Source organism: Papaver somniferum, chromosome 7 (genome assembly GCF_003573695.1).
Source record: "Papaver somniferum cultivar HN1 chromosome 7, ASM357369v1, whole genome shotgun sequence".
In the NCBI taxonomy this organism is placed as follows: domain Eukaryota; kingdom Viridiplantae; phylum Streptophyta; class Magnoliopsida; order Ranunculales; family Papaveraceae; genus Papaver; species Papaver somniferum.
In genome coordinates, this window is record NC_039364.1 from 246,529,242 (window position 1) to 246,545,499 (window position 16,258).

The 16,258-nt window shown below is 37.3% G+C and overlaps 3 protein-coding genes across 7 annotated transcripts; 2 read left to right on the forward strand and 1 right to left on the reverse strand.

The window, feature by feature from the left end:
• Positions 1–760: 760 nt before the first annotated feature.
• On the reverse strand, positions 761–9,347 carry LOC113293595 (rRNA-processing protein fcf2-like). Its single transcript, XM_026542186.1, has 6 exons — positions 9,310–9,347; positions 8,951–9,171; positions 8,785–8,845; positions 1,806–1,883; positions 1,562–1,668; positions 761–1,431 (listed from the first exon to the last, which is right to left on the reverse strand). The coding sequence occupies exons 2-6, from the start codon at positions 9,163–9,165 to the stop codon at positions 1,320–1,322; spliced, it is 573 nt and encodes a 190-aa protein (XP_026397971.1). The 5' UTR covers positions 9,166–9,171; positions 9,310–9,347; the 3' UTR covers positions 761–1,319.
• A 156-nt stretch (positions 9,348–9,503) lies between these two features.
• On the forward strand, positions 9,504–16,233 carry LOC113300057. 5 transcript variants are annotated; one of them, XM_026549206.1, is made up of 9 exons: positions 9,504–9,568; positions 10,187–10,377; positions 10,512–10,627; positions 11,673–11,749; positions 12,556–12,691; positions 12,877–14,714; positions 14,800–15,042; positions 15,133–15,224; positions 15,320–16,233. In XM_026549206.1, the coding sequence occupies exons 6-9, from the start codon at positions 13,968–13,970 to the stop codon at positions 16,041–16,043; spliced, it is 1,806 nt and encodes a 601-aa protein (XP_026404991.1). In that variant the 5' UTR covers positions 9,504–9,568; positions 10,187–10,377; positions 10,512–10,627; positions 11,673–11,749; positions 12,556–12,691; positions 12,877–13,967; the 3' UTR covers positions 16,044–16,233. The 5 variants fall into 5 exon arrangements, with proteins under 5 accessions (XP_026404991.1, XP_026404993.1, XP_026404990.1 ...); XM_026549208.1 differs by lacking the exon at positions 11,673–11,749 and having other exon boundaries at positions 12,556–14,063; positions 14,165–14,714; XM_026549205.1 differs by lacking the exon at positions 11,673–11,749.
• LOC113296303 (protein NUCLEAR FUSION DEFECTIVE 6, chloroplastic/mitochondrial-like) lies at positions 10,217–10,775 on the forward strand. The gene is made up of 3 exons (XM_026544613.1): positions 10,217–10,377; positions 10,512–10,627; positions 10,738–10,775. Exons 1-3 carry the CDS (start codon positions 10,217–10,219, stop codon positions 10,773–10,775), a joined length of 315 nt encoding a protein of 104 aa, XP_026400398.1.
• Positions 16,234–16,258: the final 25 nt, after the last annotated feature.

Here is a 16,258-nt window from a genome sequence, read left to right on the forward strand (position 1 = left end):
ATTTACTGTACACTTTTATTTGATTTTTCTAGTAACAGTACAGAAATATACTGCCTTAAGATAGTCACTACTGGACAGACCACGCACCTTAATTTTTCCAATTATCATAAGCGCCATGCAAATTCATGAGACACTATCAGCGTTCAAGGCTCAGATTACCAGCTACGTACTTTTATACCAATCAATAAAAGCGCTAAATACTTTATTTTCGACTTTTACCTTAGCACGCTTTTTGGTAGAAGATGCTTTGAGAAGTTCATTTATGTGATTCCGTAGTAGTAAATTGGAGTGCGGAGCATGAGCAGATTTATTCCCTGTCTATCCAAAAGCATGCGCATTCTGCTTTGAGTGGCATGATTTGTATATGGGGTTCACGCTTTATAGTGACATGCAGCCCGCAGGCATGATACTTAGAGAGGAACATGCAGCTTTGGGCTTTACTTTTGTGCGAAGCCAAACAATGGTCATTCGTGCATGAAAGTGAGAAAGGCAAAAAAAAAAGAAAAAAAAGAAGCAATAATGTCTCAAAAGACTAATCTATCAGTCTCTTTGTATGTCATAATTGTACCGTGCAATTATGCAAGTATCGTATGTATAACATAACATGCATAGTCATGATAATTTCACCCGACAGACAACAACTAAAAGCGATGGCCTTATGTTTTGACCAACGCAAAAACGAAGTTGTATAAAAATCGTAGAGTTTCTGAAAGTGTGTTCTTAATTAGTATCATCGCGTAGAAGGGTGTATAAGTTGTAGCATAATCTCTTGGGTTAAGATTACAGAAATATTTCTCAACTACCATGGGCATGTATAAATTTTTTGCAATTTAGTTAATTTGTTTGCAACACGAACGCATGTAGGCATACCAAACGATTCATTAGCTATAACCACTCCCAACTTGAGACTCTTCCAGAATCTCACCTATATAGGGGAGCAATCGGCCACTGATATCTTGTCAATCAAGTGTGTCACCAGTGCTAATTGCTGTACTAGCTCTAAATGGATATGTTGCAAGAGACCATAAAACAAGCTCTTAACCGTGCGTAGATAAACATCATCTTCAAGTCATCCACCACACCACCAAAGCCGACATCAGTTTTTTAGCATATGTTCTTCATTTTGCTTTGTTAAAACAGAAAGCATATACTATTCTTAACAGGTCCTGTTTCTTTTTCTTCAAAAGAACGAACATATGCACACAAAGACCTACCTTACAGTTTTCTTTTTCTCTGAAACCAAAGTTAACTTGGCGATATACTACTCGTATCAGAAACTGACATGCAAAATACATGTAGGTGAGGTGTACAGTGTGTGATCAGTCACCCCTTCTATGTTTTGCTCGCTTCCATGACTGCTTTCCCTTAATTTTCCATTTCTCCACCCCAGGAACATTATTCCGTTCCTCAATTTCTCGAACTTTACGTTTCCTGCAAAAGATTAGAAAGCCCATAAATATCTGTGGAGAAAATACTAAACCTGTAAAATAGATAACTTATGATACAAGTAGTAAGGTGAGAGGGACATGGTGCATCAGAAAATTCTCTCTTATGGTCTAACCTGTATTTTCCTAAGGCAGCATCATGAAGCAATTCTTCTGCAATGCTTCGCTTCCTCTCCTTCTTAGTTAAGTAGAAATCTGTTCGAGACTCAACGACAGTACCCATCTGAGTGGTAGAAATTTACAAGTTAGCATTAACATAATATATACGACGAGCAAAAAACATCGGCATAAGCTTAACTTGAGGGTTTTATCGCTCGCAGGAGACTACATTTCCTAGTAACATAAGCATCAAGGAGTTACCTGGAAATACTTGGGAAGCTCCTTTGAATTTGAATCACCTTTCTTGTAGTGCCTCTTAGGATCTATCACATTCCTCAACCGCAATATCCACAACCACAATTGTTAACAATCATCCATCCATCTATTTCGATCATACAGCGTTTGCAACTGAGGTGGAACACTGGTTTGAAGTATTGTCCATATCAGCCATATCGCATACTGATACACATTAACAGACTGTGATACCCACTCATGGTCCCATACTAACCAAACATCAAGTGATCTACGAAGATAATCTGTGAATTGCAGAATGTGTGCACATATCTGATCCACACTGTTCGATACCAGGCATTCCCTCCAAAAGTGCTGTCCATGGATGCAGGACATTCACGTGGGATGTCTGCATGCATAAGGCTGACTTATCTATTCTGACTTTAGAGCAAGTATTATGGTGGAATCCATCCATCTTCCATCTTCCACGCCACCTCAACACTTGAAACTGTGGATGGAAGCGCAAGTGTAATGGTGGAATCCAGAAGAACGCTATTAAGAATAGCGTTAAATGCTAATAAGAATAGCGCGTCGTAACGTTATTAAGAATGACGCTTGACTTGATTCAACGGTCAGAACGCTATTGTTCAGAACACCATCGACCCCTTCCCCAGTTCAGTTCGTTCATCTTCTTCTCTTCTCTCAAACATTAAGAAAAACCAAACCCTAAAACCCCCCTTGTTGATTTCTGGCATGATGGTTCAAATCAGTGAAATTGGCGTCATAAGGAATCTAAGCATACTTCAATTTCTCAATTTGATTGAGAATCCAAAGAGAGGTTAGTGAAATTGTAATTTGAGTTTATTTTATGGTTTGATGAAATGTTAGGGCTTTAGATAAGATGATTGTTGATTGTATGCATGATACCCGATTGTTTGATGAATGAACATTGTGTATTGTGTGAAATTGCCATGAGATAATGAATTAACATGTTTTAGTTACATTATGTAAACAATTAAGTGCATTGTGTGACTAGTTTTTATTTGATGATTTTTTATAGATATGGACATGGATGTGTGTATGTTGTTGAGTGCAAAAGAGTGGGATGATAAACATGTTTCTACAAGTATAAACCCACATGATATTGTTTTTAGAAGTAATTTGGAGGACCTTGAGGATTTATATAATCGTGTAGTGGTTCATGAAAGCGCTAGTGAAGTTATTCAAAATTCCGGACTTGCTAGATTTTTTGAAATTAGAATTAAGAGAGCTGATCAACAACTATCTTATGGCATCATAGAGAGGTGGTGGTATAGCACCAATTCGTTTCATTTCCCAAACTTTGAAATTGGTTTCACCCCTTTAGATTTTGTTCACTTATCCGGAATTCTTATTGGAAATAGTCGTAGAAGATTGGAATACATCGCTACAAATAGATGGAAAAGTAGAGAAAATCAAGAACTAGAGAATACCTACTTTGCACCTATGCATGGGTATGCAAACTACAACCAGAAGTCGGGTGATTTTCCTATTAGTTGCGTCGCAAAATATATTAAGGAAAATCCAATTAATGATGCAAATTGGGAGATTATGACTCGATACTTGTTACTATGGGTGATTTCAAAAATTTTAATGGCACGTAGCACTATAAGAGCAAGCAAAGGTTGGATCGCTTCCTTGCGTGATTTGAATGCTATTCGTGATTATGATTGGGGTTCGGCTTGTTTTAGTCACTTGTATAGTAGCATGAGTGCGGTTGTTAGAGGTGGAAAAAACATGTGTGGAATGGCGATACTTCTAGAATATTGGTTTTACATATACTTTCGTACTTTGACGCATTTTTTCAAAGAAGATGTACCTCTTGATGTATAGCCTGCGATTAAGATATTTAAGAAAGATAGTCTAGTGAAGTTTCAAAGGGATAGTGCTAAACACTCCCTTACTACAGCTCGCCAACAAATTGAGTTGAGGACAATTGTTGGAACGTTATGGCAACCATGGTCAACTAGTGTGTATAGAGATCATCCTGATATAGTGGATGCTCGTGAACTCTCCGTGCGAAGAGTGGCTTTCTATAATCCGGAAAGCGATAATAGTATCATGTATCTTGGTGAACGGTTTTTAAGGCAAACAAGGGGATTTATAACAATTCCAAGAAGTCCACGTGAAAGATTGGAAGACCTTGTTAACCCACCGGATCCTATTGATGTGGTTGAAGGACGAGACTATAAACATGTTGAAGAGAGCCGAAATGCGTGGTGGTGGAAGCAACAATGTATTGGATTGTTGCTTCCAGAAATGCTGCGTCAAGATAACAGAGATGAAGTTGGAGCTGCAAGTACTCAAGATCCAACATTTCTTGTGAAACAGGTCCCCCTAATACATCCAACACTGTATATGTATGACAACGTCTCACAAGTTTCACCTGAATTTCCAAAAACTCCATGGTATATTGTACGCTCGGACAGTGATGGCAACCGTGTTCAAGTGCCTTTGCAACCACCCGAAGCTCCTCCATTTACGTATGATAGCAGTTGGGGAACAAGGGTTAGTAATTTTTGGTTTTAACTCTTTCAATTATTTTGTTTGCCATATTTTTATGATTTTCTTTACACATTAAAAGCTCTTTAACATATTTGCTATGTTGGTGTTTCTTTTCAAGAGCAATAGAAAGATCTAGCGCTCAATTTTGCTACGTTAAATGTTACAAAGGACAATTATTGGTTTGAACAAGATCGTGCACAAGCTCTTGGGCACTACGGAGGGGAATGATCGACGTCAACCCAATCATGTTATGATCTTGCAGAAAACTCCCAATATTGCCTTAAAAGACCAGCCACAAGTCATGATGCCGCATTAGATGATGCACCAGATGAAAGAATTCAAGAGACACAATTCACCCAAATGTTAAATAATAGTGATGGTTTTACTTGTGATGAAGTGCAAAGGATGTTGGGAATAGAACCGTGTGATTAGTGGGTTTACTGTGGTAACATAGATGTAGTCTTGATGGTGTATGAATTCAAGAATGTGGGAATGAATGTTTCTTTAGTGTATGAATGTCTTTTCTTTATGTGTGTATGAATATCTTCTCTTTTGTATGAATGTGTTTTCTTTTGTCTTTTCTTTATATGTGTGTATGAAAATCTTGGAATGCTTACAGTATTTGAGCTTTGTTTACAGGTGCAATATGGACGATGAAAATCCGCTAAGGAGGTATGTACTAAAGACGTATGGTATCGATCTTAGCATTGGTGATGATAGCGAGGAGAGAGCAATTGTGGTGTACCAGTATATGACTCAAAGAATGCATAGGATCTTCCAACCGGTGCCTCAAGAAGTATTGACGCGACAAATGGTGGACAGACAACGAGAGGATGGAGATGCAAGGATGATGCATGACTACTTTGACATAACTGTACTTGGGGCCCTAAGAAGTTCCATCAACGTTTGGGTATGTATCGACCTCTTTTCTTACGTATTCTAAGTGAAATAGTTGTTGCGGACCCTGATTTTGATTTCCAAGTTGATTGCACCGAAAAACTTGGCCACTCTCCCCACCTGAAGATGTATGCCGTAATGAAATGTTTGTGTAAAGGCATAGCCGCTGATAGCACATATGATTATGTCCATATGGGAGCGCCGACCGTCTATATGTATGTGAAGAGGTTTACTAGGGTAATTGTTCGGCACTTTGGTCCAAGGTATATGCGACTTCGTACAAGGAAAGATTATTGGCAGAAAATGCAGCTAGAGGGTTTCCTGGAATGCTTGGAAGTGTTGATTGTATGCATTTTCAGTGGAAGAATTGTCCAACAGCATGGGCAGGTACGTTCCATGGACATGAGAAAAAACCTACCATCATCTTAGAAGCTGTGGCATCATATGATCGGTGGTTTTGGCATGGTTTCTTTGGAACGCCAGGGTCGAACAACGACTTGAACGTCTTGGCTCAATCTCCACTTTTTGATATGATGGTTAATGGTTTAGCAGCTCCTTGTAATTACCACATCAATGGCCACAACTAAGACAAGGGTTACTACTTGGCGGATAATATATATCCACGATTGTCTTGTATTGTGCAGTCATTCAAAATTCTTCTTCCAAATTAGCCAGCCAATAGATACCAACAAGCGAAGAGAAAGGATGTTGAAAGGGCTTCTGGAACTCTCCAAAACAAGTTCCAAATAACAAAAAAACCAGCAATATATTGGGATAAGGAGGATATAAACTTTATTATCAAGGCTTGTTTGATTTTGCATAAAATGGTCATTGAGAATGAAAAACGTAACTTAGATTGGGGTCAAGTCGTGAACGAACCAATACGACAGGTTACTGGAATACCGAGGTCATACCACGAGTTAAGGAATGATGAGGCATATCTCCAACTCCGCAATGATCTTGTTCAACATATTTGGATACGACATGGACTAGGTCTCAGTGACGGTGAAATGCCACCAGAATCTCCCCCTCCGCCACCAGATGATCTCGACGGTTCGGATGGTGAATTCGATCCTACCGATGTTTACCCACCAGAAGAACAACTTTAGTCTTTTTTCGTAAGATTTCGAAGAACATCTTTAGTCTTTTCCGTAAGATTTCGAATGAACTTGGTTGCAATCCTATGATTTCTAGATTTTAAAATTAAGAAATATTAAGATTTTCATTGTATTATTTATGGTTTTCATTGTTTTCAATTTATGGTTTTCATTGTTTTCAAAAGAGAAGAAGTTATGGATTTTCAAAAGAGAAGAAAAAAACCAAGTATGGAACTTGAGGAATTGGCTTAGGTTCTGGATGTTTTTCAAGAAAAGCGCAAATAAGAATATTGTTTAGCGCTATTAAGAATAGCGCCAAACGCTATTAAGAATTGCGTTTCATTCCTAACCATTAGATCTATAACGGCTCATTCTAATCAACGACTCACAAAAAAACGCCATTAACAATAGCGTTTCAACGGCTATTTTTTTGAATTCGAAATTTTCCCTATAAATTGATCACTTCTCAGCTCAGACCAAAACCATTCAATCTCTAGATTTTTCTCCATCTTCTTAAAATTCATTGCAATTCAGACTTTTTTTTAACCATGGCAAAATATCTTACACCCGAAGATGTTGCAATCACCAAAGCTTGGATAAGCATTACACTTGATGGTGTTGCCGGAGTTGATCAAAAATCAAACCAGTTTTGGGAGCGGGTATTCGATACCTATGTAAGCAGCTTTGGGAATAAAAATGACAGAACTGTTCATAAGTTGCAAAATAGATTTGGTACCTTGAAAAAAGATGTCAAAAAATGGGTTGGTATCTTAAGAAATTTGCATAGAAACAATGCAAGCGGATGCGGAATTGATGATCTTGTATGTTTTATTAAGATTTCTTAATGTATATCATTTTATTTTATTGAAGGATTTCTAACTTGGGTTTTTGTCTGTTTTTTGTAGGAGAGAAAAGCTAGATTGGAATATAGTAAGGTTAGCAAGGGAAAACCTTTTCAAAATGAAGAGGTGTACCGACTTCTCAAAGCCCATGTTCTCGGATTCAATCCCGAAGAAATTGATCCTACTCAAAATGTGGAAGATGAATCAGATGCTCCTAGTGTTAATGCTTCAACAAGTAGTGCTCCCGCAAGAAGCGACCCAAGATGGCATGAAGAGGATGGCCCTCGTCGACCAACGGGGAAAAGGGCTCAACAAAGGGAAGCTTCGGAGCTATCGGCCATCAACGACGGAACTGAGCGTATTTTGAAACATTTTAGTGAATAGAATGCAAAGAAAATGGCAAGATTGGATGGACAAGAAGAATATTTATTAACTATTGCAGAGACAAAAAAGAAATCCGTGGATTTGGCTTTGGAGAAACATGAACTCGAAGTGTTGGATGTGGTGGTTGAGACCTTGCCGGAATGGAAGCAGCAATTTATGCTGGACAAACAAAATAAGATTTTGGAAAAACATGGTTATCCTCCTAGAACACTTGGTTATCCTAGCACTAGCAATGTTCGTCATTTCAATATATGAAACCATGTAGCTTATGGAACTATGTAGCTTCAATTATGTTTTTTTTTTTCTTTTGCAATTTGATGTAGTGGAATCAATGTAGTTGAAGTATTTTTAGTATCAATCAATTTTATCTTCTTTTTGATTTGCTTTGATTCAATATATGAAACCAAAAAACTAGTTTGTTCAAGAGGAAAAAATGAGAGACTAGAAAAAAACTAAGTATAGGATTGGAGAAGTGGAGTGGCTCCTGGATGTTTTTTGTGGTTAGCGCAATTAAGATTGGCGCTGAAAAACGCTGTTGTTAACAGCGCTGAACGCCATTCTTTTTAGCGCTTGACTTACGCTATTTTGATTAGCGTTCAACGCCATTCATATTGGCGTTTCTTGTCCTCTACTGCGCCAATCTTATTGGCGTTCAGCGTTATTCTTATTGGCGTTTAGATGGATTCCACGAACCCTTCCACCAAGCCATGAAACGTTTCTTGGATTTCTGTGGAAAACCCCAACTTGGAAGCCACTAGACTTGACATTCCATGAATTTTCCACACTTGGAATAGATTGGATTCCACCATAAGACTTGCTCTTAATGATTTAATTCAAGCCAATTATGCAAGAGCACATAATTGCTCACGTGTTTTTAAATCAAATGAAGCTATCAACCTAGTTAAGTGATCACAATTTTGGTGTTGAAGGTTCTAATATACCAAAAAGTTGTAACTCCGATGTGATAACTGAACACTACAATAAGCCGAAGTTGTACAATTAAGGGTATTATTATTTCCTTGAAGATCAAAACTAAAATTTTGTTATCACATGTACATGCTCAAAGAGTCAGTCATTTAGCAGACACAGAATTAATGTGGTGCAAGATTGTTCAATTAGTCCGTTATCTGAATAGTCGCCAAGTTAAAATTCTACTTCTTCAAGCATATTAGGTATGGGGACATTCATTGGGAAAAACAGTCCAAACAGTTTCAGTTTAATAAAAAATAAGCAAATATCACATACCTTTATAATTTGGAAGTCATTCTTTATCTCAGGTGTAATAGTTTGAGCTGGCATATCAAACCTGCACGCACTCAAAACAAACAAATAATTATAACCAATCAATTCATTTTATTGAAAAATAAACTCCTAAAACAATGGAGGTTAAAGAACAGATAATCAAACATACCAGTTTTTGCCAGTGGTGTCTTTGAGTTGTTTTCTGACCAATTTGTTCCGCAACTTTGGATCAGCAGGTGGAACATAAATTCCATCGATAAGTTCAGTTTGTTTAGGAATTTGAGGCATAGATTTTGTGGAACTAGTTGCATTAGTTCCAGCAGATTTGAGCATGGTGAGATTAGGTTCCCATGTAAGACCAATTTTTGGCTTACTTGATAACATTTCTGTCTAACAACACGAACAAATTACAAAATCAGATTCAGCACACCCAAAACAGAACAATAACAAGTACTGATCGAGAAGTAACATGTTATTAAACCCTAATATCATCGAAAAATTACAAATTGGATTGTCTACGTAACTTACTCGTCTGTATGAACCTGCAAACGAGGAAGAAGAAGGATTCTCAGGTATTTAGGGTTTTAGATTTTTTAATAATAATATGATATACTACTAGGAATTTTGCAGTTATTTGGGCTGGGCCCATAAAAGTTGGAAGGACCGTATTCTAAAAGCCCGTTTCATGCGACCCGTATAAATAATGTCTTCATGTTCTGATGGTTTGATTGTGAACAGTGAAGAAGGGTTCAGCGGCTTCAGTTGGTGGAAGAATCAGATTAGTCGGGTAAGTAACTGAGTTGAACTGAAAATTGCTAGTAATTTTTAATCTGCTATTAAGTTATGGTTAGTTTCTATGAATTCGTTTAGTTGATGCCCTAATTAAATTATTCTAGTCTAGGTGATTTTCGAAAATGCTAAAGAGAGAACCAAATCAAGTTTTTGAATGATAGATGGTTGGTTTTTTTCATGGTTTAGTTTCGTAATGGATGCCAATGATGCATATTTCTCATAACATTGGATGCCCTTTCTATATTGGATATAGAAAAGTACGTATATTCATTAAGTTCTGACCTACTTTTTTTCTCATCCACAGTGGATCATGTAGAAGTTAGTTAGTGGAATTGCAGTTATGTTCTATTTGATCTTTCTATTTTGTGTCATAGTGAGGATATCTGGCTCATCACGTCACCTAATCAATCCATAGATTTATTGTATTCTTAAACAAATCTTGGATGTCTTAAATTGGTGCATTTTTTGGAGTTAAGTCACAAGTTGTAGATTTTTACATATATCTTGAGTACCCCAATACTTTACAACCTTTTTTTATGCCAGATTTTATCTTGATAAAATCCTCCGCGATGTTCAATTCCTACAATATATTAACACAACTTCTTCTAAATAGTTTTTCTAGGGTTTATAAGAAAGTTGAACTATGGCTGCTGCTAATTGTGCAAGAAGAGCTTTTCAAAGCTTTACAAAGTCATCATCAGCACCACCATCATTTGCTTCTGGTGCAGCTAAGTTTGGTGGGTTTACTTCTACTGCTAAACCAACGTCTACACCTCGGTTTTTGAAATCTACATTTTCTTCAAGGTATTTTCATTCCTTATACATTGTTTCAATCATGGTTCTTCTGATTTTAAATGAATCTTAAATCAAAAAGACATTTTTGCAATCTTCTTGTCCATCAATTATAGTGAATCTGAATGTTTTGTTATGTTTTTTAGGCTTCCTGTGCTGGGTTGCGCTCAGTCGTTGATGCCGTTACACAGTGTTACTTCTTCTGCATTGCTTACTTCGAAGCTCTCTTTGAAGGCAGGAAATTGGGCTTGGCTTTCGGAAGGTGTGTGTCCCTTTCATTTCTACCTTATTTAAGTCTCGTTATGTTTCTTTCCCTTTCATTTCGGAAGGTGTGTATGTTTCTTCATTTTGATAAGTCTCGTTATGGTCTAGGCTATAATCAACAAATGCGTCGTGCTTGGTTGGCTTAATGTACAATTGATAGAATTTTGTTTGATTTACTGGCTTCAACATCCATTCATTGCCTCTTATAAAAGTATGCACTGATCATTCTACCCAGTAGCAAATAATTCTAACATTGTCTGTTCTTGAAGAGTCAAGTTCCATCAAGCTCATCACTAACTTGATATCAAACATCAAAAACCCTGGATCTAACTATTCGTTCATTGGGTACCCTATTGAACATTTTGAGAGAAAGGGGCTTTGTTCTTGTGGAATTCAATAATAACTAATTGAATATAGGGAAGCAATGGTTGATCCCTTGTCTTATTTGTGTGTCTAATTACCTTGTGAGTTTGTTAGCTGTTTACCAATACCACTAGTTGTTGTGATTTGTTCTTCCCACTGCCATTGTTCGACTACTATTAGGGATTTTTTAGGTTCAAATTGTTTGCCTCTTGGTGTCTGTCATGATGGAACTTGTGTTATATGAGTGCGTGTCTATTCCTTTCGGAAGTATTTTGCAGTGGCTTAAAGTGTATGCGATGTGGATATTTAGTAAGTTTTGGGAGGCAACCTTCTGTTATCTCTTTCTTAACGTGTTACTGCCGAGGGAGAGTATCTGTAGCCAGTATATGATATCAATTCATTACTTTAATGAAAGATGTGTTACAAGTGGAGGAGATTCATGTTCAACTTTAGCAAATTGGCATTAAGGTAGCATTGCCAAAGGCTTTAATTATTGAGCATAATTTGGAGAAATTGGGGTCTCGGGGATGTATTCCTTTAAGTTTGGATTTTATAGCGGGTTCCTTATAAAATCTTTTTGGGTTGTGATTGTGTGATTAGTAGACGTGTGTGTTGTAAAGAAAGGTTTTCCTCCTTCCCAACCCTCTTTTTCATGTATTGTCTTCCTGGAATTTTGACAGGGAGTTCCCTCGATATTACGTAGGTGGATGACTATTCTTGATAAGCTTCCTTTCAAAGGTGGCAGATATGGTTTCAGGTGGTTCTTGATATTTGCTGCCTAATCTTTTTTCTTTTTTTACTTATTTCCATTCTGTGTAAAATTTTGTAAGTTGTGAAACACAATTATTAGTGGTTAGGAGAGGCTGTGGTTATGTTTGTCTATGTGCATGTGGGGTATGCGTATGGTGGTAAATATGGTATTATTGCTTCAAATCATAGTTTTAATATCTAAGCATTACAACTGTAATGTGATATAAGCTCTCTCGGTTTCCTTGTTCGAAGAGTACTCTTCAAGAGTGCATCTTACTTTGAGGGTAGTTGTACATTTCAAGTAATTTCATTGCAACTTATTACTTTATGGGTCCACAATACAAGGATGATGCTTTCTCTATCCAATCTATATGTGAGCAAGTAAGAGACGGTCTGAATGTTGTGCACACCTGACACCTTGTTCTCTTACTATTATTCCTGAAAAATATTCAATTGGGACCCTAGTCTAAATGTCTGAGAGCAATTGCAAAAATCATGGTTGAAACTCCCAAACCATGCAATAAGGGGTTTTAGATTTGTTCGGAAATCATTGTTATTAGAGAAATAATCTATTCATGATATTGCGCAACTGATTTTAGTATCTTAAGAGATTTTATTTTCTCCTGAGCTCCAGCTATCAGGGCTTGAAATTAGATGTGTTTGTTTTCGTAACTGAAATGCGAGGTAATCTGAAAAGTTTTGGATGGGTATCGTTGTCATATTATGTTGAATGAAACTTGCTATACATCGACTTCCTGGTAGTTGTTATAGTAGGAATCGAAACTTAACCTGCTTTACTCTTGCTTGTAACAGGATATGTGACCCCACTTTGACATGGCCGGTGAATTCAATCCAGTAGACAAAAAGAAGTAGAATCAGATTGGGAGGGGAATCATTTCTGTTCCACCATCATTTTGAATAATTTATTTGTAACTACAAACAAAGAGAGGTAAATTATGACATGGCAATTCATGCACTTTTCAATCTTTAGTTACGGTTGGATATCCATTTTGTATCAAGTCCTATCTTCATCATTATGGGAGGCTTCTCAAATTGGCCGAGTGCTTTTACTTTGGTGCTTAGTCGAGCAAAGATTTTGTATCTAAATGGCTGTTATTGTACTCTTTCTCTTAGGTAAACTCATTAGCCGATACTTGTCACTTGTGCATTTCAACCTTTTCATCTGTACCTGAAAATTTCCTTGGTAGATATTTGGTTCCTTGTACTGAGGGCCAACAACTAAAACAAGTGTCAGGTAAGGTTATTTGGATTTGGAATTAGCTGTTGATCTGCTTTTTAGCTGTAACCAAACCACAACTTTTGCTTGTTATCATCATTCAGGGACATTATTTGAAATATAACCAACAACCTTGAACCTACTTATTATCAGACTCCAATTATGCACCTCAGGTGATCATTCCTAATTGTACAATGATTTCGTATATCACCTCACTTCAAGCAATGCTAATAATCTCCACCAAGTGAATTTGGCAGCATGTGGAGCTCATTGGTCATTTCTATTTATAATTAGTACCAAAAATCTTTGTAAAAGGAGTGAGGCGTCAGCTCGGAACTTCATGATATCGTTCTCTTCTTTTTATTTGAAGGTCCGAGGAAACAAACAATCAGAGACTACGCGAGGAGACGATGTCTCTTCTTCTTTCTCCCGAACTTCTATTAAGAACTATGGTACGATCTCTGGATGTGGGAGCGACCATACGGCAAACTGTTGTCCAAAACCAGTCCCCACTAGAGTTATGATGTGCACGACCGTCCTGGCTCCCCCCACAAACTACTACCGATTTCAGGCATTGGATATGCACGTCATAAATGAAAAAGGACTGCCATGAATTTAGCCCTTTCTCATTAATTTATTTCAAAAATCAAGAGGACCCCTCTTATAAATGTAAAAAATATGACCGTTGTCCTAGCGTTCTAATTTTTTCCAAATTTTAAAATCCCAGCTTCCCTTTTAGTTACCGTTATCTCATCAACCCAAAGCATCCCGACCTTTCTTCTTTTTCTTCTTCTACTTACCCACCTTATCTCTATACAAACCCTAGAAATTTTCCAGAGAGGAGAATATAAAAAATTGGGGTTTCAAGAAAAACCCAAATAGAATTCTTCTCCAATCTGGGTTCTGTTTTTCCTATAATTATTCTTCGCTGTAATTCCATCTAATTCTTGATTCAATTGATCAAATTGAGGTTGTTTAATCCACCAAGATGGCAGCATTAGCTCCAGGGATTCTATTGAATCTACTCAATGGGATGAATACAGGGCTTAAACCGACAAGTGAACATAGAAGTTCATTATTACAGGTAACAGATATTGTACCAGCTGATCTTGATGAGAAAAATCTTTTACCTAAACATGGTTTTTATATTAAAGTATCTGATTCATCGCATTCGATATATGTTAGTCTTCCGTTCGAGCAGGATGATCTTGTATTGAGTAATAAGATGCAATTAGGTCAATTTATATATGTAGACAGATTAGAACCAGGATCACCTGTACCTGTAATCAAAGGTACGAAACCAATACCAGGTCGCCACCCATTTATGGGAACTCCTGAACCAATAATGAGTTTAAGAGGTAATGGACCTAAAAGAAGTTCTTGGGGCACACCACAAATTGGGGATGAACCTGTTCCCTCTTCTCCGATGGTTGTTAAACCGGTACCGTTTGATTTTCCGGCTACGCCTGTTAAAGAACGAAGTGCAATGAAAGTAGGACTTAGTTTTCCAAATTCTCCGATGAGTAGAAGCAGATATGCAGTAAAGGATGTGAATTCTAGCTCAGTTTTGAGATCTTCGATGGGCGGTGGTCTTTTGTCAAAGATGGTTAGAGGAGAAAGCCCTATCATGGTTAGGAGAAGTTGTGTTGCTCCTTCATCTACGTCAAAGCTTCCGAGGAGCAAGAGTGTTTGCGAACGAGAACCCAGGATCCCAAGAAGTCCATTCAATCCCATTGTAGGTACATTCTTCTCTTTAAGATTATAAATTTGCTGAACAATTGCTTAGGAGATGAAGTTTACTTGGTTTATTTGAATTGTAGGAAAAGAGAAGTGTAACACCCCCACCCAGATTAAGAAGAAGTACCAGAATAGGAACATCTATCAATTTTGCTACGGATGCGCAGAATTCAGTGAACTCCAGTTCCATCAATCGTGCTGTGGATGCACAGAATTTGGTGAACTCCAAATCACAGTCTCAGTACACTAATCCAACTGCCTCAAAGAATAATGCAAATACCAATTTCCTGATGTCCTTACCTGGAAAGCTATGTTTGCTTGGAAAGGTAATGTCAAAGTTTTTCGATATTTGTTTTTGCTTTAGATTGTAGTATGCTCCCCATTGTCAGCACGTTTGACTTTACAATTTTATGCAGGAAGCAGTACAACAAAGGGATACAACACAGAAAGCTGCTTTACAAGCACTAAGAGATGCTTCAGCAACCGAGACCGTAGTTCGGGCTCTCAAGTAGGGACTAAATATATCTTTTACTTTGTGGATGAGAGATGATTAATAACATTCATGTATAGATTTTCTGATAATAAATTGCGGGTCAATTGCAGGATATTTTCAGATTTGAGCAGAACAGCTAAACCAGATGCACCGTCTAACTGTTTTGATCAATTTTTGGACTTCCATTTTCATATTACTCAATCAGTAACTGATATGGAATCTATTCATGCTGCTACTACAGTGGCTCAAAGAAACACTGATAACCAGATAAAGTCAGAAGAAGAAGAAGAATCATCTGTCTTACACGAAATAATGCATAACTCAATTGATGAAAACCGGCACTCAGATTTGAACTCATCCAAGAGAAGATTATCATTACATAAGTCGGCTACACCCACCTTAGAGAAAAGTGATATGAAGACAAACATTTTGAAGCAGCTAAAATCAAATGTGAACCAGAAGAAGACTTCTGAGAAAAAGGTGGTGGTAACAACAACTCCGACTGGAAAGGAACGGGTCGAAACAGAGAATGATAAGAACCAGAAACCAACTCAAAGCAGCTTCTGCAATACAATCAAATTGGGAAAAAAGATTGAAAAAGAAGCAGGGAAGTGGTTTATGAACTTTTTGGAGGAAGCACTGGAAACTGGTTTCAAAAAACAAAAAGGAAGTACAGTGAATGATGCTCAAAAAGTTCCTCAGTCTCTCATGATCAAGGTTATTAACTGGGTAGAAGTAAATCAGTACGACTCCAATAAGAAGCCTCTTCACCCTAAAGCAGCACAGATTACTAGAAAGTTGAGAATTAAAGTGAAAAATCCTGAAAAAGTTTAAGTCGAAAACCTTTTCTGGGATTCATATTGGCGGCTTGCTTAATGATTGGTTTAGTAGTGTTGTGTGGTTTGTTTGATTCTCTGATTCTTTAAAGGTTGTCGATCCTTTGAGAGCTGCCTTTCTAAGTTTAACTTATTTTTGTGATGTATAAGCTTTTTTATACAATGAAAATGAAGGTCAGTTTCTTTAACGAAATTCATTAGTTAGAACTTGTA